This window comes from Cololabis saira, chromosome 7 (genome assembly GCF_033807715.1).
Source record: "Cololabis saira isolate AMF1-May2022 chromosome 7, fColSai1.1, whole genome shotgun sequence".
In the NCBI taxonomy this organism is placed as follows: domain Eukaryota; kingdom Metazoa; phylum Chordata; class Actinopteri; order Beloniformes; family Belonidae; genus Cololabis; species Cololabis saira.
In genome coordinates, this window is record NC_084593.1 from 25,375,339 (window position 1) to 25,399,227 (window position 23,889).

Consider the following 23,889-nt stretch of genomic DNA (forward strand, 5'->3'; position numbering starts at 1 on the left):
AAGGATTTGTATGAGCAAGGTACCCAGCATGATGAACAATCCTTATGACTCTTCTTTGTAAAGTGCAAATCTTTTGTAAAGTGCTTTTATATGTATTCCCCCATACCCCAACAGAATAGGACAGATATGGATCAATAAGTGCATAGTACAATACTCTACGTCTCCGTCTACTATCAGAACAATCGGAATAGTCATGTAAAGGGATTATTCAATTTTAATACATTGGGAAGAAATCATAAATCATGGAAAAACTGTAAATCAATATTAGGATGACGCCGAGTCTATTAAAAGCTGCAGCAGGAACAATGCTATCTAAATCTAAAGATCTGAGTCCAACAAGAACCTTAGATTAGATTAAATATTCCTTTATTCATCCCTCAGTGGGGAAATTCACGTTGAGCAGCAGCAGTATGCACAACACACACATGCATATACATACAGAGTAAAAGGATAAAAAGGTAAAAAAAATATATAATTAAAAAATATATATACAGTATAAACGGAAGAACAAGAAGAAAAATAGTGCAGTAGGATATATTATAAATACAGTGGTAGGATATGTATGAATGGAGTGCAGTGTAATTGTGCTGAATGAGGGATGGGGATGATATTGCACATTATAAATATAATAATAAATTATTGAGGTAAAAAAAATAAAGATATTGCACATCTTTGTTATTATTGTCTGTTTACTACTGTGAGCAGGCCCGATTGTAGAGTGTGATAGCAGCAGGGAGGAAGGACCTGAAACTGTATTTAAAAAGCTAATTAATTCATTCACTGTTGATAATATTTACACCTGTTCATTTCTTTTGTGAACTGGTGTTTGATGCGACAGCTCATGAACCTGGGAAAAAACAAATAAACACACCAACAGAAAAGTACAATTTTGAATAATTAATAATTATATAATAATGATATTCCCTTAAAAAAAAAAAAAAATTAAATAAAGCTTCTGCCTGAAGGGAGCCAAGTTTTATGAAGTGATCTGATTAAAATTCAACTGCACTTCTGCTTTTGGTGCTTGAACTTGAACACTTCTCTCACATACAGCTCCTCTGAGGACACATGCATGTTTGTTTCCAAGGCCTGGAGTGCCAGCTCAGTGAAGCGGTGAATAGGGAGACGGGGTTGATACTGGTCTGACTCACTTACGCATTGAAGAGTTGGTTTAGCCAACCCTCCAGGGTGCACCAATCACTCCCCAGAATGGTTTGTCTTTTTACTGCCTTCCTTGTTGATCAAACATGTGACGCACGTTGCAACATTTTACTGGAACTGCACATTCTTCCAGTCAGAGGGGGCAAGTGAAGGGCAGGGAAGAGGAGATCGGCACTTCTGAAGTCACTTTTAAATGGAATAATTCACTCCTGGCTCTGTTGCCATAACGACACAGTCATGATGCCGTTCACTTACATGACTCCTCAGGCATATAGCCTGCAGTAGTTTGTAAAGTTAGCAGGTTCTCTGCATTGCTAAAGAGGATGATTGGCCTGGGGCCAGATTTTGTCGGAGCAATATGGAAAACATCAAGCTGAGATGGAGATGGAGTCCCACCACAGCTGACTAATTTAGCATTTAGTTTTTCCTCATGTCTCATTTGAGATCTTGAATTTTAGAAACTAAAAGCAGGGAAGGGACTCAACAAGCACTGAGCAATTTCTGAAAACTAATCTTTATCTTTTTTAATTCACTTACGTCGGTCTCTTCTGTCACTGGGGTTTACAACCTGTTGACTGGCTGCTTGTTCTCAGGCAACGTTCAGATCAGACAGGAGAGGCAAACTTGGCAATGCAGACGTGAATGGAGGAAGTGGTGTCAAAAACTGCATTTACCCAAGTTCTTTTTAGGATCAAATATTATGCTGTGACTTGGTGTTTTAATATAATTCATATCTCAACTGCACTACACTTTAGGAAAAAAAATATTTTTGACACAGTTATATGGTAACTGGGGACTATTTTCATCATTTCAGATAAATATGAGTTTGGTGCGGCGTGTCCCAATTTTCCCTGTAAACTTCACTAAAGGCTTGATACAATTAATATGGCTCAAAGAGGAGAAGTAACTATAATTTTTCCACATATGTCAATAAAAATGTAAAAAAAAAAAACTGATAAAAAATGGGACTGAACATGTTTTTTCCTGCTCTTAAATCACTTTGAACCAAACCTATAACCTTGTTATATTTTAGCTGCCACATTATATGTCAGTGATGAAAGGGTAGAGTTCACAAGTGACACAAGTTAAAAGAGGTACTGTAGGAAGAGAAGAAAATAAAGAAAAGAAGGAAAAACCAAAGATAGGGGAAAAAGTCAACAAATAAATAAGACACAGAATTAATAATTAAATAAACGAAACAAACAACAACATAAACTACAATTCAGTAATAGTTTGATAATTGATTACTTTGTTTTGTCACCACCTGGAGGACCTGTCCTGTCTGGACTTCTTGTGGAGAGCTTTTATCAAGGTAAGAAATCCTGAAGATCAGCACCAGTGCATAAATCCAACAGTAAATACTCTGGTGTTTACTACAAGCGAGTGTGTCTGTAGACAAGTCCTGTTGCTTCATCATCTTTTCTGCTGACTAATTTGGTGCAGTTCACTCATCCAGAGGTATTTACTTTAAAATGCAGTCATCAAAATGCATAAAAAAAGACTTCCTCAGGGTTCTTTTGGAGACGTGTCCTGCATCCTCTGTTCTCTTCTCAGACACCAATCCATAACATTTCCAACAATGAAGTTGCATCTCACGCTGTGGAGTATAGAGTTACTGCAAAAAAAGTTCAGACCATGTAATTATTAGCAGTGCCAAGCTTGTTGGGTCTGTACTGCTGCCAAAAACACTTTAACCAAGAACAAAATGAATAGTTTTAACACTTCTGTAGAAGGACTTTCAAATACTAAACACATTTTAATTATTCTTTTGAGTTTCCCTAATTTTCCTCCAGTTTATTTGTGCAGTTTTCTGTGCATGTAAATGGCATAAAACGTTGTTTTTGGATTAACTGAAATTGCCTATTAGTAGTCAAAGCTTTTCATCACCATTAAAGGCTGTTGCATAATGCCTGAGGACCAGGCGTGGATATGCCTCAAACAAATCATTAATACGCCTCCAGAGGACTCAAGTTGATCAAAGTCAGCTAATATGAAATAGTTTTGCAGGCATGCAAACTAAACAACTTTTAATTTCTTTAAGAATAACATCACATTGTCAGGAGGGAATAAAGTCAGTAAAAAATACGACTTCCATTGACAGTGCAGTAACATTACTGTCGTCCATATGCAACAAAAGTGAATAGCCACACAGAGAATATAATGAGTATAAAAAAATTACCTTTAGAAAAGATAATCATGGATAATGGATCTGAAGATCTGTGGATATGAATTTTATCACGACTCTTCGATGTTTTTAGTAAATCAGAACTGATTTACAGCATTTCACAAGATGTTTTCAGATGGTGCGGCCAGTCTAAAAAGCACCTGCAGGATATAACCTGTCCTGACTGCAGCCCCCTTGGTTACTTGCAATTTTAATGTTCGTGACACAGCGACATTCTTTGAATCCAGTGAAAGTTAGACCAATCAGCATGCATACCTACAAGGCCATTTTCAATCGCTTCAACAACCTTATATTAAGCTGAATGCATTTAATTATGAACTGTGTTCAATAGCTTTTGAGAACACGTTTTACACTACTGGTGTGCCATGATTTTGTAAAAAAGCAGTATGCATGATTTGAGCAAGCGTACAATCTGCAATATGTAAGAAATGCCCAGGTAGTCCACTTGTCACAGGAAAAGTTCCAGGCAGCAACTGACCATACATGGCAAAAAAGCAAGAAAAAAGCAAATGACAAATAATTTATATACTTCATGCCATAATGCATTGTGCCTAGAAAGCAGAAACAGCCGTCACATGATCAGCTTTTGGTTGTGCTGTAGCTCACTTACTATAGACTTATAACAACACCGGAGCAGTATGTAGTACATTCCTCCTACATTGTATGCACAGTATGCAGTCTTAAAAATGTGTCTTTCATTTTGTGTGAAGTGGCTGACCAGTCGGCCGTCTGGGCCTTCAGGAGAGTTAGTGTAAAGAAAGATGAGCTAAAATAAAGACAACAATATATATACCGGTATATATGTTTAAACTTCGTATAGCTGTTCTGTATAAACCACAACCTGGCACGTGTTTTTTTTCCCAGGGCTTTTTTACTTACCCTTGAAATACCCTCATGACCATAGATTCATTTTGCGACTCTTGGGAAGGACCCAGTCCTTGCGTTGGAGAAACACTAAACAAAATGTTTAAAGAATATTGCAGTATTTACAGATCATAGGTGCGACTGTATGGTGATGCCACAGATCTAATTTACATTGATCTTCAGAGGTTTTGCAGATATTAGTTTCAACATTTGACTCCATCTTAGTATCTTACTTAGTATTGTTGAAAACTGCATTCACTGCCACAATACGCTCCTCTGCTCTTTTTCTCTCACATCTCTGGAATCTCCAGCCCTCTGTGTCTCATTTAGAGGAAGAGGAGGGAGGGCAGAGGTGCGGCGGATGGCTGGATGACCTGTTTGTTTTGTTAGCTGTGTGTGCTGCTGTGAGGCTTTCATAACGTGTGTGTGTGTTTGGTCTGCTGAGATGAGTTTTCAGAGTTTTGCCTTCACTATCTATCCAGATAATCTGTGGATGTTGAACTGAGGATCACTGAAGATTTGTTCAGCGCAAAGTGATTCTCAGGATGTAGGCTGTCCGGGTCCGTCTCGAGTCACTAAGTTGGAGCAGATTTTGCTCGTGTGGTGTAAAGAAGGGACTCTTTGAGTTTCCTTTCAATGAAAGCCATAACAACAAATCCTTCAGAGCTCAAACAACTTGAAGTCAGAGAGAAAAGGTTAGATTTGTACACTAAATTAAGTGAAGGGGGCGGGGGGTTTAAAGAAAAGGCACAGGGGGGTGTTTCTTACCCCTCTCTCCCCTTTTTTCACTCCCTGCCTGTCTCCTTGGTCGCACACATGCACATACACTACTCACACACATACACACACAAACACTGACGAGGGCTCAGTCCTGCTATGGCCACCACCACCAGCACTGAGGAGAGCTCTTCTGTCTCTCCGGCGTCCGTAGCACCCCAGCAGCCTGACTTGGAAACTAGTTTAGAACCCGACTCAGCAGCAAAGACTGAGCCCAAAGAAGCCCAATGTGACAGAAAGGAAAAGGAGGATGATGAAGAGGAGGACGCAGAAGGGGGTGAAGGTTCTGCTCTGGGGCAGGAGAGTCCCAAAGGGCCACATTTGGATCCAGACTGGGTGGAAGAGAGGTTCAGGATTGACAGGAAGAAGCTTGAAACCATGCTGTATGGTGAGTGAAATGAGATGAACTCCTGGTGGTCTTATCATCAGGATACATTTTCCACATCATGTTCATTTTGATGGCTTTCATGCCCCCCCTCTGTGTACTCCTTGTTACCCGTCTGAACCTATGTGCCTGTCAGGGCCTCCAGCTGGTGGCACCCTTGTTGTTCCCATCAGCAACTGCCATCCACTGAACTCCTGTTGCTGTGTCATTGTGATTTATGACCTGTGATGGCTTATGCATTCAGAAGTCCTTTTTCGCTATTATCATTCCTGTCTTGGAAGCTGAGGTAACTGCCTCTGTTAGTTATCGCTGCTTGGCAGGTTTATGACAAATGCCTCCCCTGTGTCGCAGGGGAACCTCTCTGACTGTGTGCTGCAGCTCGATATTATGTCTCCTCATGATGGGATGCTGCTTGAGTGAATTCGGCCCTGATAACCGCTGGTTGTTGTTTAATGTGTGTGCAGCTGGGGCTGTGTTATTGCGGCTGTTTGAGCAGCCTCGGAGAGACATTATGCATCGTTACTCATCTCTCTGTAATAAACTGCCATAGTTCATTTGAGGCTTCACCCTGATATGTTTTTCTTTTTTTTCTGTTGTTGTTTTTTTCATATACTCCATCTTGGATTCATAGTAGTTGTTTCATTTTTGGGGGGAAAGTGGGAGGTCTTTGCATCAGTAAAGTCATTGACGTGATTAGCTGTCTCTACCTTAATTTGTGGTTGTCTTCCCCAACCACCACCTTCTCGCTCCACCCTGCACTGTTCTCGTCTCATTCCTTTGCTCAGGCCAGCGTAGCCCGTGGCGATGAGAGGGGGGCGAGGGGCGTTCCTGGGACTCCCCTTGAACCCTGTAAATGTCACCAGAGAGCAGTGCCCTTTTCAAATTGTTTATGTTCCAAGTACGCTCTTGTTCCTCTAGCTTGGCCAATTTCAGCCAAGTCAACATTTAAACGTTGACTTTTCACAACAATATAGAGCTAAAGCCTAAAGGAGGGCAGTGCAGGATGAAAAGTTTAATCCATACGTTGGAAAAGCAGCCCTTTTAGAAATAAATCTGATATTCATGAATCTAGTCAAAATTATCTTATTTTTATCTAATTTTTTTAGGGTTCCTCTTATGTCAGTTTATTTTAATTTTTATTTATCTTATTTTGTTTTCTTAATTTATTTTTATTTTTTTTAATTTTTTTGTTGCAGCTGTTTTGCGTGTCCTGTATTTTAGTTTATTACTTTATTTTTCCTATTATTATTGTCTTCAGTCAGAGTTTGATTGGTAATCGGTACTTACTTTGGGACCTGTTTATAATTACGTATTTTGCAGTGCGTGTGTTTTGGGGTGTTTGTTATGTTTTGTGTCCTTATTTATTTTATTATTATTTTTTTTTTAGATATATATTTTATTTATTTTTTTTTTTGTGTGTGTATGGTAAAATATAAAACAGGGTATTCTGTCGAACCCTTTAAAAGAAATGTTTATTGTGTAATATAATTTACATGGATTACCCAATAAAGAAACATGTTAAAAAAAATATATATATCTTATTTTAACCAAAAATATCGATGCCAATAGTGTAAGGAAAGTATTACTTTTGATAAAAACTAAAAAAAAATCACCAAATAGTCTGAAATTGTCCTCTAATTTCCTTGGAACAAGGTTTCTTTTACTTTTTTAGAAATTAGTATTTGCAGTGTGTTGCTTATGGTCACATACTGTGTTTCTTTCAGCTCCAAACCAAGAAGAGGGGGAGACAGGAGAGGAGTTTTTTGAGAGGGTGAGTAAATGATCCTTGGAAACTTTTTATCAAAGAATCGTAAGATAAAAAAGCTAATAAATGAATGTGCTCCTCATTGTGATCATCAGCGCTGCTTGAAGTCCCCAGAGCTGGACTCAGAGTTTCTAATATTTCATTCCCCACTCTGAGTGAAGAGTTTTTTATGGCAGGGCCAATTACAATCTTTGAAGTTGAAATGAGGCTTTGTATCCCCAGAAAGGAGGGATCTGCTGGGTGTCTGGTTGTTCTGATTGTGAATACAGTGATGGCGCCTGCTTTGTGTCTCGCATTCTTCCACAGGTGATGAGAGAAACTAACACTCAGGTGAAATGGCCATCTAAACTGAAGATAGGAGCCAAGTCAAAGAAAGGTGACAAAGTCTTTGTTATTCATGAAACCCCTTGATCTGTCCATTGTCCCTTTCCCATGATGTTGTGTCACATGTTGGCATGAATCGATTTCCAGTTTCCCGTAGACCGTCACATGGAAAATTGTATTAAATAATAATTTTCTTTCTAGATCCACATGTGAAGGTGGAAGGGAAGAGAAACAACGTTGTGGACGCCAAAAAGAAGATACTAGAAGTGCTAGAGACCAAGGTGGGGGCTGTCAACAACATACAGAAGAATAAACATCTTTATTTCCACCCTAAAATAATCTGTTTGGTGCTGATGCGAACGTAGCAAAATCCCAGTCATTGTTTCTGCCACTAAGAATGTGTGAATGTAAGGCTGTAAATGACTGACACCAGGGTTGACATGAAAACCAGGTGAACAAAGTGACTCTGAAAATGGACGTGGCCTACACAGAGCACTCCCATGTGATCGGCAAAGGTGGTGGGAACATTAAAAAGGTGATGGAGGTCACATCCTGTCACATCCACTTCCCCGACTCCAACCGACACAACGCCACGGGAGAAAAAAGCAACCAGGTACAATGTGACATTTACTGTAGACCTCGAACTGAAAAGCAAGGAAGCAAGTTCAGTTGTGTGATATTTATTCTTTTCATTTTCATAAGGTCTCCATCGCTGGGCCCATAGAGGGAGTGGAGGAAGCCAGGAGGAGGATCAGAGTGAGTGGGCAATATGAATAGCGGCTTTATTTGGCTCAACACTAATTTCTTTACCACAGAAATCCATAGAATAATCAATAACGTGACTGGCATAAAGAAGAGAGGATTATTTGTCAAAAAGACAACCGTTTGCTGCCTCTCTTTGTTCTTCCTCTCCCCCGTTACATTAACGTAAAAATTCCAATCCTGTAACTTTTGCACAGACTCATATCCGGCACTTTACAAACCTCATTGTACATTTCTGTCTATACTTTTTACCTATCCTAAGTTCCTAAGTCACTTTTGTACAGACTCACCCGGCACTTTAAAACCTCATTTTGTACATTTCTGGTCTACATTTTATTTTACTGTTTATACTTTTTATTGTTTATACATTTCATTTTATTTTATCTCTTATATATTTGTTTTTATATTTGTATTGTGTTGCACCAATCCCCAAAACAAATTCCTAGTGTGAAAACTTGGCAATAAACCCTTTTCTGATTCTGATTCTGATTCTGATTCTTTTCGTTACCCCTCCTGCACGTGCCTTGTCCTGTCGCTCTCCCAGGATCTCCAGCCGCTGTCATTGACCTTTGAGCTGCCAGTCAGTCTGGTCCCGCAGGCTCTTCCAGATGCAGGATCCCCGCTCATCCAGCAGGTCGTGCAGGCTTTGGGGATCAGTGTGAGCTTCAGGTCCCTGCCACCACAACCTCAAGCCTCCTTTTATGGAAGCTCCTGCACTGTCTGGGGGATGCATGGCAACGCAGCCGCTGTCAAGGTTGGAATGACAGCTTTCAGAAAACTCATCTAACCTCAACTACGACCAGTAGATTAAGGTGCTACTGAAATAGCATGACTTTTACATGTGTATCTTCACCTGACAGAAGGCAACCTGCATTCTAATGGACCTCCTACTCGGATCAGAAGTCTCAGGTGGGATAGTGAGCAGTCAGCTGGACGTCACCTCTCAGCAGCATCTCTTCTTGCTGGGACAGAACGGAGCACACTTCCTGAGCGTTATGCACCAGACCCAGACCCAGATCATCCTGCCGGACCTCAGCGCTCCACAGAGCCCTCCCTCGCTGCTCATCCAGGGCAGCCCTGATGGAGTGTGTCTGGCTCGGCAGCAGCTCATGGTACAGTGGGACATTTTGATCTGATTTAGTTCCAGTGGCAGGTGTTGATTGCTTCAATATATCAAAAATACTCTATAAATACAGTCATGCCTTTTTTTGTTTTTCTTTCTTTTTCATATTCCATGTGGATTACATGTGCACAAACACAGGACTGTCTGCCTGTTTGTTTGATGTTTGACATCCGTGAAGATGGGGAGGCAGAACCTTGTAAGCTGGCTCAGATGATGCAAAACCTGGGAGTCTTCATTAGTGTCAAACCCAAAGCAAAACAGACCAGCAAGGTACATGCCCTCCACGTAGACTGGCTGCTTTTTGATTGAGTCCCATCTCAAATCAATTAATAAATAAATAATAAAGGTAAAATCCTGTCTGAGAATCTTTGCTTGCGTATTTCATATGCACTGTGATTAAATAAAAAATATTAGTTTGAAATATTTCTTATAAATTCTTTTTCACTTTAAATTTTAGATGTAAATCTATTCTCCCCTGCAGATCCATCTGCTGCAGCGAGTGGAATACTGATTGACCAATCTGTGTTGACTTCCTGTATATTTATCAGTCAGTGGTGGTGAAAGGTCTGGAGAGGAACATCTCCTGCCTTTACGAGGCCCGTCGCCAGCTCCTGGGTCTGGATTCCTGCGAACACGCCAAGACAGCCGGAGTGAACCCTGACCTGATATTACCTGGCAGCGGGCTGACCAGCTATTGGCTCAACATGTTGCTGCAGCAGCTCCGTCTCTCTGAACAGGGTGGGCATGCACACACACACACATGTATGTGTAGATGTGTTTCCTTCAAATATAATACTTATATACTATTCTTTATACAACTTTTTTCTACAGTGTCATGCAGCAAAACCATAATCTGTTCACATTTTGAAATTGTATTTAAAAACAAAACAAAAACAAATATAGATTTGACAGCAGTAATACCTTTTAATCAGTTAGGAACTGATGATATATAAATCCTAAATCTGCAAGAGGAAATTGCTTCCCTTTAGGGATGGGCGGTATGGACTAAAAAAATGATCACGATAATTTCTGGCATTTGTCCCGATAACGATAAAAATGACGATAAAAAAAATACCTATTCAACTCCACCTTTGTAACTATAAATCTATCACCACATTCAGTCTTTGGAGCCCCCAAATCACTGCTCTAAAAGAATACTAAATGCTACTAAACTACACCATTTAAATTGAATTAATAAAAACCAATTAAATGAGTCCACCTGTACTGCAAAACTGGAAAGACTCAGATCCGCCATGTTTGTTACACAAACATGTATCAACCAGAATCTTTCTTTCTTTTTCTTTCTTTCTCTTTCTTTCTTTCTTTCTTTCTTTCTTTCTTTCTTTCTTTCTTTCTTTCTTTCTTTCTTTCTTTCTTTCTTTCTTTCTTTCTTTCTTTCTTTCTTTCTTTCTTTCTTTCTTTCTTTCTTTCTTTCTTTCTTTCTTTCTTTCTTTCTTTCTTTCTTTGCCATAAATCAGGCTTTACACAAAAACGCCTCTCCATGTGTACTCTCTGCAGAGGTGCTGTATGGTGGCAAGCCCCGCCCCTCACCTCCACCGGGCCTCACGTCAGCCAATGAAGAGGGCAGGACGGGGCTGAAGGGAACAGACAGTCGGCCGCTTGAGAAGGTAACATCAGACAACAACATTTTGGTTTTGCTTACCAGAAAAGTCTCTAAAGCTGACTTTTATCCTCTTTCTCAGATCCTTGAAAACGAGGACCAGTCTGACCAATCAGACAACGAGAGCTCAGAGGGAGTGGTGATGTCTCCAGCTGAAATGTGCCACCACAGCATCGGTAGGCTGGGCTTGAGTGGGCGGAGGGGGAGTCTGCAGAGTCCTGAAATCAGCAAGATGCTCAGTGAGGGCAGACGCCACTCAACAGGACAGGCGCTGGCGTACCGGTGAGGACTTTCACATGGTTTTCTCTACTTTAGTCACAGCCGACCATCCCTTAATAATGACAAATGAAAAAAAGGGAAAGGGCCAAAAAGGGAAAAAAAAAAGGAAAAGAAAAAAGAAAAAAAAAGGAAAAAAAAGAAGAAAAAAAAGGAAAAAAAGGAGAAAAAAAGGAAAAAAAAGAAGAAAAGAGAGAAAAAAGGGGAAAAAAAACAACTAATAATGACAAATGAAATGTTACTGTAAACCTACAGTACACATATAAATTTGAGGAGCCATTAATAAAAAGGCTCTCATTTAACACACATATTTGTTTAATATTGTGACATGGCCTTTGAAATAATCTATTAAAATGGCTGTTATCACAATAATGAAATGATTAACAGGCACTCAGATGTTGTAGGCCTTTGTAACTATTGTGTTACATTCTGTGTGTGTGTGTGTGTGTGTGTGTGTGTGTGTGTTTGTGTGTGTGTGTGTGTGTGTGTGTGTGTGTGTGTGTGTGTGTGTGTGTGTGTGTGTGTGTGTGTGTGTGTGTGTGTGTGTGTGTGTGTGTGTGTGTGTGTGTGTTTGCTAAATGTGCAAGACTGATGAACACGGAGGCTGAGGGAGTGAGGAGTGAGCGGAAGAACAGCCTGAGGAGGGATGTGACTCTGGTTCACAACGTCTGTGCCGACTCATCCAAGACCGAGGTGAAGAACAACAGGAAATGCAGGAAATGCAGACCCAATTTTTCTTTATTTGCTTATTTTCTCAATAAAATCCCATCGCTAATGAGCAGTTCTCAGCAGGGCATGCATTCAAACTTCTGAGTCCTGAGGGATGACGTATGAATGAGAATAAAATGACTATATCTATATATCTTTCTTGGTTCATGTAGTGCCAAATTAGTTGGCACGTTGGAATGAAAGTAGCAGAAACATGTCATTCATGCTGTTATGTGATCTACTAATTTCCACATCCTTGGCCCTGAGTGGAAATTGATTTTGAGGAGTTTTGAATGTATTACCTTCCCTCTTGACTTGTTGTTGCTCTTTCAAAGGTTACCGCGAGGAGGATTAACAAGTTCCCCCATAACAGCTGCAGGAACTGTCCTATTATTCCAGTGTTCCCTCTGTGAATTAGATTCCTGCTGTTTATCCTGAGAAACCAAAGGGGAAGGAAAAAATCAATTTCATGAATTATTTACTTTCTTTATTTGTTGTTTGTCCTTTGTAGGATTATGACTATGAGAAGAAGAAACTGCTGGCAACCAGGGGTTAGTGCTTGTAAATGTTTAATATCCTACCTGCTGAATGTTCTGCAGCTTGTGATGTACTGTCTTGGGATTTGATATGTTAAAATGATTTGTACATGAGGACTGGCACGAACCTCATGAAAACATTCACTTTTGTACTACAAATCTCTCGTTTTTGGAATGGAAGATGAAGCAGATTGCGAAAAAAAATCTTCATCTAAACTCTTGAAACAACCCTAAACAAACAGAATAATCGGCCTCGCTGTCCAAATCCTCATGTTTTAGTCACAGCAATGCTTAAAAATGATTTAATGTCTTGTGCTCAGGGAAGATAAAGTATCTTGTTGTAGTTGATTCAGGAATATTATGGAAGCTGATAGGCAGGGATGTGATTGAGGGGGCCCATTTCAGCAGCCCTCACTGCCAAGACAGCTGATGAAGTGGACCTGTTCATGGGCGTCACTGTGCCAAAGTTATAATGGAGAAGCACTAGCACTCCCACCTAATTCACACAGGTTGGATAAACAATGCGGACGACACACACGCGTGGCCACACACACACACTCACCAGAAACACACGCTGCCTCATCTGTCATGCAGAGTGAGAGAAACTGAGGAGAGCTGCGGCCAAATGGTACCAAATTCCCTCTGTGTTGTTTTATGGGACTATGAATTAGCAGTTTGAATGGGCCATCTGCCTCACAGTCATTAAGACAGCCATAAGCCGCTATACGAACAGGCTTTTACTCACACAGATACACACAGGCACATCGAAGCAACAGCCCACCAGTAACAATCCGGCTGATATTACAGCATGTGTGAAGTCTCTTCTTATCGCACGTTCACACGTGGAGGAGACTCACAGTTTTCCCTTTTTTTATTGAAGGGTGCACACCAGTCTTAATATTTTACGTTTCATAGCATGCCACATGCTGCAACACTGGCTGTGATTCCTTATTTAACAAAGGACAAAACATGGGCCGAGTTTGTTTAATTCAATACCTCAAAGAAAACAGGAATGACCTGCAAAGCCTTTTCCTGATGGATATGAGCAGTGAAGGTATCCATATGTGTTATTTCTGTAGACTTGTACAGCTTCCTGCAAGTGTTGTTACATGCAGAGGTATCACTTGATGACAAAAGCAAACATGGTGTCCCAGTTAGGAATGCAGATTAACAAATGTTTGACAGTATGTTGCGCTTCCAGCGTATTTCCATGGATGTTAACATTTCTCTCTTTGTGTCTGCGTGTCTTGTCAGCCATGCAGAGGAAGCCTGTGGTCACTGAGGTCCGGACACCCACAGACACTTGGAGTGGCCTCGGCTTCTCCAAGTCTATGCCGGCTGAAGCCGTCAAAGAGCTGCGCAACATCAGCCGACGAAGTTACAAACCGTACCTGAGTACCATCAGCGATCAGCAACAGGTGCAAATGGGCCTGATTTGATAAACTAAAAGAAGAAAAAATGACCTAGTTGGGCTACTTTTTAATTCCTTTTTATCTAAATGAAGTTACTTTATGCTTAACTCTCTTAAGGAGTTTTTTATGCACTTGTTTCACTGCACGTTGGTCTCATTTATTGCTAGTGCCCCTAACAGTGTGAAGCAGTTATCTCTGAGAGGAAAGCTTTGCCAATTTCCACGCTCAATTACACGAGGTCTGATAGCATCGGCTTGGTCAGCACTGCCACTTCTGTGAAACCTGCTTACCCGACCTGTTTCAGCACATGTCACTGTGATAGGCTGCTCTCTGACTCTTATTTAAGATAATAGGGACAACTTCTTTGAATTTGTGCTGGGCTCCAAACGTACGAGTCCTGTGACATAGTAGGTCAGTAACTAGTTTAGAAACAAGTTAAATAGCTATTATGTTATGATCTATGGATACTAAAGCTATTCACATTTGAGCTTTTGTGACCACTTGCATTTACTTTGTGTTATTTATATACTTTTTAACCACACAAAAGAAAAAAAAGTTCTGCTTTTGTTTGAAATGTCTGTCGATGAAGGAAACGCGAGTTAATCTTCGGTGCTGTCACTGTTTCCTCTCTGCGTCTCCGTTTAGTCCTGGGCTTCTCAGACAGGAAAGATGTGCAACGGCAGTGACTCTGAGAACTGGAGGCACAGACGTGGCTCCACATCTCTTCCTCCTGTCCCCTCTTCTCCCACCTCTCCATGCGCCCCTTCCTCACCCCCACCAACATTCTCCTCCTCTGTTTCCTCCTTCCCTGCATTTGCATCCTCACTGAACAGAAGTGGAAATGATAAACCTCGTAAGTCCTGCCTGCGTGTGCTTTGAGTGGATCTTTTTCCTTCGCTCACAGCTGACCTTTGCTTCTGCACTTTGATGCACAGCGGAGGGCTTTGTGAGCAGCAGCTGCTTTGAAGGCGTGTGCCCGTCGAGGAGGGCGTCGACCAGCAGTCAGCACAGCCCCCCCTCCCTCATGACAGATGATCTGCCTGAGCTGCTCAGCCAGCTCGGCCTGATCAAATACATCGATGTGTTTGAACAACAAGAGGTAAGCACCCGTGGAGAGATGCTCATCATCACTTTTTTTTAAATTTCACCTTTATTTAACCAGATAAAAACCCATTGAGGTCAAGACCTCTTTTCCAAGGGTGACCTGGCCAAGGAAGGCAGCAGCACACGTCCACACACAAATACCAGCAATCACGTAATAAACATTAAAAATGAGAGTGCAAACTGTTAGCGAATAAAGTGCAATAGTGGTGACTTCAATAATATGTAAAAAACAACAACTTCAGAAATAATTTAAAATTTAAGAACACGGTCACATGTAGTTTAAAAACACAGGCACTGCCGAAAGGATTCTCGTTATCGGTTTTTAAGAAGTGAGCGAAAGGTTTCAAAAGAAACAAGTTCAGGCATTTTCAGTTCATGTTGGAGGTTATTCCACGCAGACGGTGCAGAGAAACTAAAAGCTTTTTTCCCCAAGTTAGTCCGAACACGAGGAACAGCCAGGTGCAAAGTGTCATTCGACCTTAAAGCATAACTGCTTTTAGCTCTCTGGAGAAATAAACATAAATAAACAGGAACCAAGCCAAGAAGAGCCTTATAAATCAGAGTCATCCAGTGTGTAAATCGTCTAACATTCAGAGAAGACAAGCCAGCTTTAGCATACAGTTCACAGTGTTGAGGGAGATGGCTACAACCAGTTATGAACCGTAGAGCACAGTGGTAGACCGGAGTCAAGGACTGCAGACAGCTGGCTGACGCACACATGTACACAACATCGCCGTAATCCAGAACAGGCAGAAAAGTAGCTCAAATCAGAAACTTTCGTGCTCTGAGGGAAAAACATGCCTTGTTTCTGTAATAAAAACCGAGTTTCACCCTTAGTTTAGAGACCAATTTTTTTATGTGTGCTTTAAATGTAAACTCCCCATAAATAATTAATCCCAGGTTTTTGTAGCTAGTGACCAGCTCAAGAGCTTTACCATGGACAGTTTTAATTGATGGGGTATTCTCAGTACTCGAGTTGTAAAAAGAAATCAGGGGGGATGGTGGATTTTATCATATGGGGACAGATAATGTGTGCTGATTACAAATAATATAATATATTACAAATAATAGCAGTGACCAAAACACCTGCAGAAATACTGCAGGAATGACATAGCAGCAGTTAAATGAAGCCTTCTGTAAGCTTTAAATATCCACTGGGCTTACATCAAATACCTCAAAACACAACAATAAAAAACAGTTTTCTGAACTTATCAATATGACTCTGTCCTTCACAGGATAAGTAAAATGGATCACTGCAAAAACTCAAAATCTTAACAAGAAAATTTGTCTTATTTCTAGTTAAAATGTCTCATTTTAGTAAAAAAATCTCATTACACTTAAAACAAGACTCAACACTGGAAAAAACAACAATTTTCTCCTGTTTAAAGTGGATTTTCACTTAAAATGAGTAGAAAAATCTGCCAGTGGAACAAGATTTTATTGCTTGTAATGAGAAGATAAATCTTGTCCCATTGGCAGATTTTTCCTACTTATTTCAAGTGAAAATTTACTTGAAACAGGTGAAAATTGTGAAGTAAGTTATTTTTCTGGTGATGACTCTAAATGTTGAAATAGCAGTAATAACACATTCATTGATGAAATGACATAAGGGATGGAAAGGGGGGATGATTTTGACCATTTTTATTTCAGGGGGGATGCCATCCCCCCTCATCCCCCCTCAACTCGAGTACTGGGTATTCTCCGGGAGAACTGATGAATTTGAAAAAAAAATGCTCATCATCACTTACAAATGCAGGACACTGTCTCACTGAGGTCTGCATTATCAATGAGTATTATAATGCAAGTGCTGTCTGCGTCCATCCAGATTGACTACCAGACCTTCCTCACCCTCTCCGATGAAGATCTGAAAGAAGTGGGCGTCTCCACCTTCGGAGCCAGGCGCAAGATGTTAATAGCAATCTCAGGTGAGACACAGCTTGGAATCATATCTGTTTCTCCATGTGTTAAGGTGTTGGGTTATTCTTTCCTCATCTTGTTGTCAAATGATTTAACGACTGATGCAGACCTGAACAAGAGCAAGAGGAGGCTGTCCGACACATCGGCTGTGAGGTCCGGCTATCTGGAGGGCGGTGCGAGTGGCCGGCTTCCACGGATTATGGATGTGGAAGTTGCAGCTCAGAGTAACCGCTGGTGAGAGGAGACGCCCGCCGAGGTCGGAGGTTCATCTAACGCTTGTAGAGAACATCTGTGATCACACGTGTGGCTGTTGCCAGGAAAAAGATCTTACCTGCTTTTCATTTTCCTTAAATTGAGAAGCATAACATTGCCCTAAAGAACAGCAAACATGATGCAAACATTTAAATGCAGTACCTTTCTTCTGAAGCCATAACCAAAGGCTTTGTAAAAGAAATACAACTGAAGACAAGGAGGCGTTCCCTTCCACACCTGAGACCTAACAGGAAAATGAACAGGTGTCTTTTATTGGCATCAAGTGCCTTTATTCTTCAAATTCTATGCCTTGACCATGTTAACTAAGATTTTTATGCAACTGTAAATAGCCATTATTTGCAAAAGAAAATGATATTCATATATATTAGTAGTGATAAATAAAATGTTGTGCTTGAAGTTTATCCATCAGCGACCTAAATCTGTACTTTTATTGGTGAGTAAAGAACAGAATAATGATGCATGAAATGCGTTGAGGCTTCAAATACAGGTCCTCGCAGCAGGGAGCAGACCAGCAGAGGGTGCCGCTGTCACACTGTGTTTATGAATACTTGTGATGCATGAAAAATGATGTATTTGTCTCAAAGTGACACCGGCAACACAGTTCACAGCAGACAAGGTGGAGTTGGCCTTGAAATGTACAGTAGGAACAGTCAGATGTTGAGAAATGCGTTCTCTATCTTTTACTTCTCTGCTGTTTAATTCATCCACAGGAGCTAACACCCGTTAAATTAGCGCTGTCACAGGGAGCTCTCTGGCAGTGATCTACAAATTTGGAATTATGTTGTTGGGTAACACGGGAAAGCGAGTGATCCAAGATATCTCTGCTGGAGGGCATGAGGGGGTCTGATCTGTTCATGTGCTCCACAAGCTGGCAGGCTCGCTGGCAGCCGAGCATGAAAGAGAGAGTGAGTGGAAGTGGTGGGCTGTGACAGATTAGGGAGAGATGATCCCTACTTATTACAATGTCTCTGCCAATTACATAGGCAGGCTTTAGACCAGTGATCCTCAAATCTGGTCCTCGGGCTCTGGAGCACTGGTGGATTTCTAGCCTGTCAGGTAGTTAATTGCACTCCCCTGGGGTTGCAAGTCTAAATTAGTCTGTGATCATACAGCTAGAATGAAAACTACCTGGTAAAAGGAGCAGTGCCTTGAACCTTGGTGACTTTTGAGAGCTACTTGGACTTTTCACCTGCAAAGCTGAGGACCATAAAGCCACTTCGCCTTGTTTTTACTAGTGTGGTTTAGCTTTGGACCTGTTATTACTACTTTTTATGTAAGAGAGAGAGTTGAATATCCAAGCCGCCTAATTTAATTCACATCAAAGATACTGTGATATGAATTAAATTAAATGTTCAACAATCTGACATTTGTGCAATCAATGAAACATTTTCAGTTGGGTTTAGATTCATGACATCAGCATTCAATACTTTTGTGTGATGATATTTTAAAGCTGTTTCAGCAAGATTTGATCTGAGGTATGAGCAACATAAACATCTGGGAAGGATTTTAAAAACAATTTCACCTGAAAAGCTGAACCTAAACTGCTCTGTGGCAGGTCATGAATTCTACATAAGTCACCACAGAGACTAGCCAATTAAAACAGGCGCCTTCCTGTCCCGATCTTGCAATCTCTCTTCATGATACACACCCCTGAAGACGGATTGATCACCATTTATTTTTAAGTTTATCAGAAAACAAACTCTTAGTACAAGTATCAAACTGCCATCACCCCCAGAGCTCGCCTGGTAACTCTTGTATGGGAAAGAAAATGTAGAAGTAGGGCTGAACGGACACACCTCCCCCGAAAGCACAGTAATAACCACGGGTGGAAAAACAAACCCATATTTGAGGCCAAAATCACAATCAATTGCGCCGAGCCCCTCACATGCACATCACCATTCTCCATGGAGACCGGGAGGGTGGATGGGAGGGTTGGGATCCTCCCAGCAGGAAGGCCATCTGCGGGTAATAAAGATGCAGCTAATAGAGAAATGAAACAGAGCCCTGAGGATAAAACGTATCCACACATTCCCCTCTCTGTGATGAAGATAGAACTCACTCCAGGAAAGTGAGAGGGAGAGTGGAGGAAAATAGAAACAGCAATAAAACAGCGTGTGTGTGAAAACACTTGGGGAAGCAACCGAGCACGGCTTGATAAATGTGTTCTTGAAGTTACTAAATAAACTGCCATGTGATTAAAAAATGCAGTGATAGGATCCAACGTTATTTGAGCGTATCCATCGTATTCCTCAGCTCATGATACCTCATCTGAATTATGGATGCGACTTCAAGCTATTGTTTCCATTTGAACTGGTGGAGCTGTGCGACACATCTCTGGAAGGAGGAAACCGTTTTTTTCTTGCTGGCTTCATATTTAATTAGGGCAATCCATCTTTTAAAAAGGAAAAAGACTAAGATGAATCTTCCAAAAACTTTCTATTTTTTTTAATAAGTGCTGTGATATCATTCTTTTATTTCTCAAAAAGTATAACAATGTGAGAAAAGTATCAGGCTCCCACAACTGATAACACATTCCACGCAGCTCCATGGAGAACTTGATAGTGGATGCTTTGAGCCGACGCTTGTTGGCCCAGTGTGTTTTTCAAACTGCTGATCTTGCTGTTTCCCGCTAGTTGGGGTCAGCTGTCCCATTAGCCAGTGATATTACAAAAGCGCTCATTATGCTTTCATGTTTTCACTGCTGGCTTTGTAATTCTCCTCCTTGAATGGCAAGCGAGATGCGTATTCTGAGCCGCCACCGTTTAGGTCTGCTTCAAACAGGAGACGCTGCTTTCTCAAGGTTGGAAAAGGTCAGAACTGATGGAGGGCTTTGATTGTTTTACTGTGGAGAAAATCATTTTCAGAAGAGGAAAAAAAAACAAAAAAACAAATGAAAAAGTCAGACGAAGGCTTATGAGTGTGTGTGGTTTCAAAGTGAGGAGGTGAGCGCGTGTCTTTTTATTAATCGTTTTCCTTATCACGACTAGATTAAACAAGGAATACAACCTCAGGCTCGTGCTGGAAATGCATCATGAAAAGAAGATCACAGAAGTAGGCGGACACCTGTAAGGTTCAAAAGACACTCAAAGTGCCACTTTACTTAAATTCTTTTTAAAGTTACAAATAAAAATTCACGTAGTTGACATGGTGAATATTTTAATTTCAAATCACTGAACATATCCAAGGGTGGGAGGCAGAGCAGAGCCTTGTCTCGGCTTGGCATCATATGTCCTCCCAGCTCAGGAGCAGCTTCCTCCTCTAGTGTCCATGCACAGCCAAAAGGCCTCAGCAGCCCTACCGAACAATTTGAAAAAAACAAACAAACAACAAAACAAAACAAAACAAAAGACAAAAAAGCCCCCCCCAAAAAAACAGCTTGCTGAGACTTGTCCTGTAGACATTGCGATTTGCTTTTCTATCCTGCCACCTCTCTGCAGTAGAGCCTCCTATACCTCCTGAGATTGGGAGAGAAACCAAAAGGACACTAGACAGCATCAACATTGCAACGAAGTACTGTAGCAGCCAAACCGGCGTTACGTTCTGTTTGAGATGCATAGAGCTGGACCTGGCCAGGTAAATCTCTCTTTTACAGATACACGATGAGAAACATGCAACAACAACGACGATACATCATTAATCTCATTGCTTCCTGGGCTTTCTGGAACATTCAACAATTAAATAATTTACAATCCTCCATGAAATAACAGAAAAAAAAAGAAGGGAGCATGTCAGAGTCTGAAACTGGCAGCAATTTGCAGAAAAACGGTTGAACAGTGGACGGAGCCCATCGTTGGAACACAGCGGATGCGAGTGGACTACAGATGGATCAACAAGGAGGGGGATCTACAATCAAGCTTTCCTGGAGAAAACATATTTACATCCAATACATAATGCATCTGGGCTCACGGACCGACCAGAGACGAACAGCGATTAGGGTGATAGAGGGAGTGGGTGGAGATACATGGAGGAAGAGAGACCAGAGCGAAGTGTCCATGTTTGAAAGAGGTTAAAGTTTGCAGGTTTTGGAGACGGCTTGAAATCAAATAAGCTCTCTTGTTTTTTTTTGTCTTCAGAAAGAGGGGAATACTTAAAAATAAAGTTTGCATGATGTTCGCTTAGAGAGATTGGGATGACAGGTAGTGATAACGAGAGCAGGATCGAGCACTAAAAGGTGGACTGCTGCCAAGGTAAGTGGAGGAAGAGACATTGGAATGGCTTCAGATCTGTGCCCAGTCAACGTTTGGGTTTCCTGGTCAGCTGACGGCAAAACGGAATGGAGCAGAGCTACCAAACGTAGCCGATTTCATCATCCTTGTCCTCCTCTTCGTCCTCGTCGTCCTCAATGGTTCCTCGGGGGTGGATCCGGCCCCGTCTCTTCTTCTGCCGGCTCCGCCCGCTCTGTGAGGGCTCCTCCTCCTGGTCGTCAAGGAGAATCACTGCACCTCCGCTGCCGAAGTCCCCTGATGTCTCCTGCTCCTCGTCTGCACACAGATAATCAAAAAACACAGAAAAACAGACTGGATCGATCGGTCGAGGAAAGTTACAAAAGCGATGGACTATGAGTAAATAAAAGGCAGAGATTATAGCTCCTCAGCAATATTGGCAGGTGATCACTGAGGAATGACCAGACAACTATCAGCAGCACAGAGGAAGAGACGAAGAAGAACAACCACTCCTGCTGTTCATTATTCCTCCATCTAACACGGAGGAGACTCAGGGGGCTGCTTCTCAACGAACTCGCTTCAAAGGTATCTGGCTAATTGGCATTGAATGCTGGACCCAGTTTAGTCACAGTGCGAACAGACGTCATTACAGCAGCGTCTGCTTCAAGTTTTTTTTCGGAGACTGGAATACAGAAATACCTTTGAGCCCCGGTCAGAACAGGATATTTATACCTGGGCATAAATCTGCTCTGGATGAGTGGCACTTACAGAGTTGAAATCAGCTCGCTGTCCTTGTGTTTAGGCCATTGAATGATGAGCTGCAATGCTGATTATATGCAGGAGGGAATGGTTGAGCTCAGACGCTGCTCCAGCCTTAGGCTAGAGTTAGATTAGCTTGTTAGACCAGAGACAAAGACTGCTGTTGGAAGAGTGTGTGTTTGCATGCGTTTGCACTTTAGCTGGACACACACCCTATCAATATTGAAAGCTATAATTACTGGCTTTAGACGGGACTAGCATTCAAGTGAGCTGTAATCTCTGCCTGAGAGTTGGCTGTTTGATTGGTAATCAGCATGCCTGTCTGTACTCTTTTCTGCTAATTATTGTTCCTTCTCCATGGTTAAAACCGACAGCAACTGATTTTGACTCTATCCTTGTAAAAACAGATCAGGTACCAATACATGTAATCATCTGTAAGAATCCTTTATCTGACATTCCCCACATACACCGAATGTAACATGATATAATATATACAATATAATACCCCTAAAATGAATTAACCAGACTGAAATGTCTGTTAAAGTAAAGGTTTCTTTATGAACAACTTATCTGATAGTACCGGTAAAGATAACATCAGAAAGTTTTACTGAACTATACAAAACCTACTGTATTTATGTGGTATATTAAGTATTAATGAGCGTTTCTGCAATCTCAAATGGAGAAAAACTGCTGCCAAACTCAATCAAAACACTGAAAATCAGTTCAACTAATTGGAGCCAATGGCTGGAAAACACAACCCCGCCAGATCCGTTGTTCTGCTCCAGGGAAGTAGTTAATGGTTGCGTGTGTTTGTGTGCTCTGCGTGAGTGTTTTTTGTTTTTGTCTTACCACAGTTGGGGTTGCCCTGTTTTCTCGAGCCAGCAATCTCGTTGCCGTATTTGTCCACACACCAACACTGGCCAGTGCTGCCATGACACTGGGTTGGTTTGTAGTAGCCCTCCTCAGTACAACGAGGAATATAAGAGCCTGGACACAAAGCAAGAATACACAAACATGATTGGAAGAAAAGACATTCAGGGAAAAGAGGCTAAAAAAAGAAGATAAAGTTGATAAAAAATCGAACATATAATCTGATCAGTGCTTGGCAGAGGTTACATGCATGTGTCCTTAATCATACGCCAAAGTTCTGGTGTACTCACAGAGCCAGATCAACAATCAATTACTTCTGAGAAGGTCACAGGAGAACAACTATTCGTCCTGCTTAAGGGGAAGCAGTCTCTCTCAATAACGCACACACAGGAGAATCGGCACTAACACGCACCTATTTTCTTTTACCTTCATTTGACCCAATCCCAGCTCATTTTTCAAGCCGTTTCTGCGGTGAGCTGGAACACGGCACAATCTGCCTTGTGGGAAAAGGTGACGTGCGTAAAAAATGCCTGGATGTGCCTTACAGAGGGGTTTTAAATCCTATCCTTTTTTTTTTTCCATTTTCGAAATATTTAAGAGACACACATTTGTCATTCTAGTACATGTATTGTTCTCCAAGGGCATCAAAAGGGGGGAGCGGCTGACAGCTGCCACTTCTTCAGACTGACCTATGAGGCTCTTTCTACGACTCTGACTCTGGATCCGACTCTTCTCAGTTTGACAAGGCAGTCCTGCAACGAGAGAAGATAAAAAAAATGCTTTAATTAAATGCGCTTTTGCTGCGGTGCAGTACTTTACTCTGCATTATTACCATCCTTTAACAAGTCATTTCTCATATTGTTTACCATCTCTTGACATCCTTCCATCCATCCTCTCAAACTCT

General features: G+C 41.3%; 2 protein-coding genes across 2 annotated transcripts in view; one reads left to right on the forward strand and one right to left on the reverse strand.

Moving 5' to 3' along the window:
- Window positions 1-5,069: 5,069 nt before the first annotated feature.
- bicc2 (bicaudal C homolog 2) lies at window positions 5,070-17,519 on the forward strand. The gene is made up of 19 exons (XM_061726281.1): window positions 5,070-5,375; window positions 7,097-7,143; window positions 7,444-7,513; window positions 7,663-7,742; window positions 7,913-8,074; window positions 8,164-8,217; window positions 8,768-8,977; window positions 9,084-9,335; window positions 9,485-9,616; window positions 9,895-10,084; window positions 10,865-10,974; window positions 11,050-11,249; window positions 11,831-11,936; window positions 12,463-12,502; window positions 13,742-13,905; window positions 14,545-14,752; window positions 14,835-14,998; window positions 16,829-16,928; window positions 17,028-17,519. Exons 1-19 carry the CDS (start codon window positions 5,087-5,089, stop codon window positions 17,156-17,158), a joined length of 2,709 nt encoding a protein of 902 aa, XP_061582265.1. The 5' UTR covers window positions 5,070-5,086; the 3' UTR covers window positions 17,159-17,519.
- A 2,740-nt stretch (window positions 17,520-20,259) lies between these two features.
- The window catches only part of spock1 (SPARC (osteonectin), cwcv and kazal like domains proteoglycan 1), a 115,344-nt gene continuing 111,714 nt past the window's right edge, over window positions 20,260-23,889 (reverse strand). The window contains exons 10-12 of the mRNA XM_061725234.1: window positions 23,675-23,737; window positions 22,965-23,102; window positions 20,260-21,674 (exon numbers count right to left, since the gene is read on the reverse strand). Of these exons, the coding sequence (XP_061581218.1) occupies window positions 21,478-21,674; window positions 22,965-23,102; window positions 23,675-23,737 (398 nt within the window). The 3' untranslated portion in view covers window positions 20,260-21,477. The remainder of the gene's footprint in view (window positions 21,675-22,964; window positions 23,103-23,674; window positions 23,738-23,889) is intronic.

Excerpts from the sequence above, each read along its gene's own strand:
- bicc2 (XM_061726281.1), top strand. The coding sequence starts at position 5,087 with ATGGCCACCACCACCAGCACTGAGGAGAGCTCTTCTGTCTCTCCGGCG. Across the intron at positions 7,514-7,662 it reads AGGAGCCAAGTCAAAGAAAG|ATCCACATGTGAAGGTGGAA; the intron begins GTGACAAAGTCT and ends TTTTCTTTCTAG. Across the intron at positions 14,999-16,828 it reads ATGTGTTTGAACAACAAGAG|ATTGACTACCAGACCTTCCT; the intron begins GTAAGCACCCGT and ends GCGTCCATCCAG.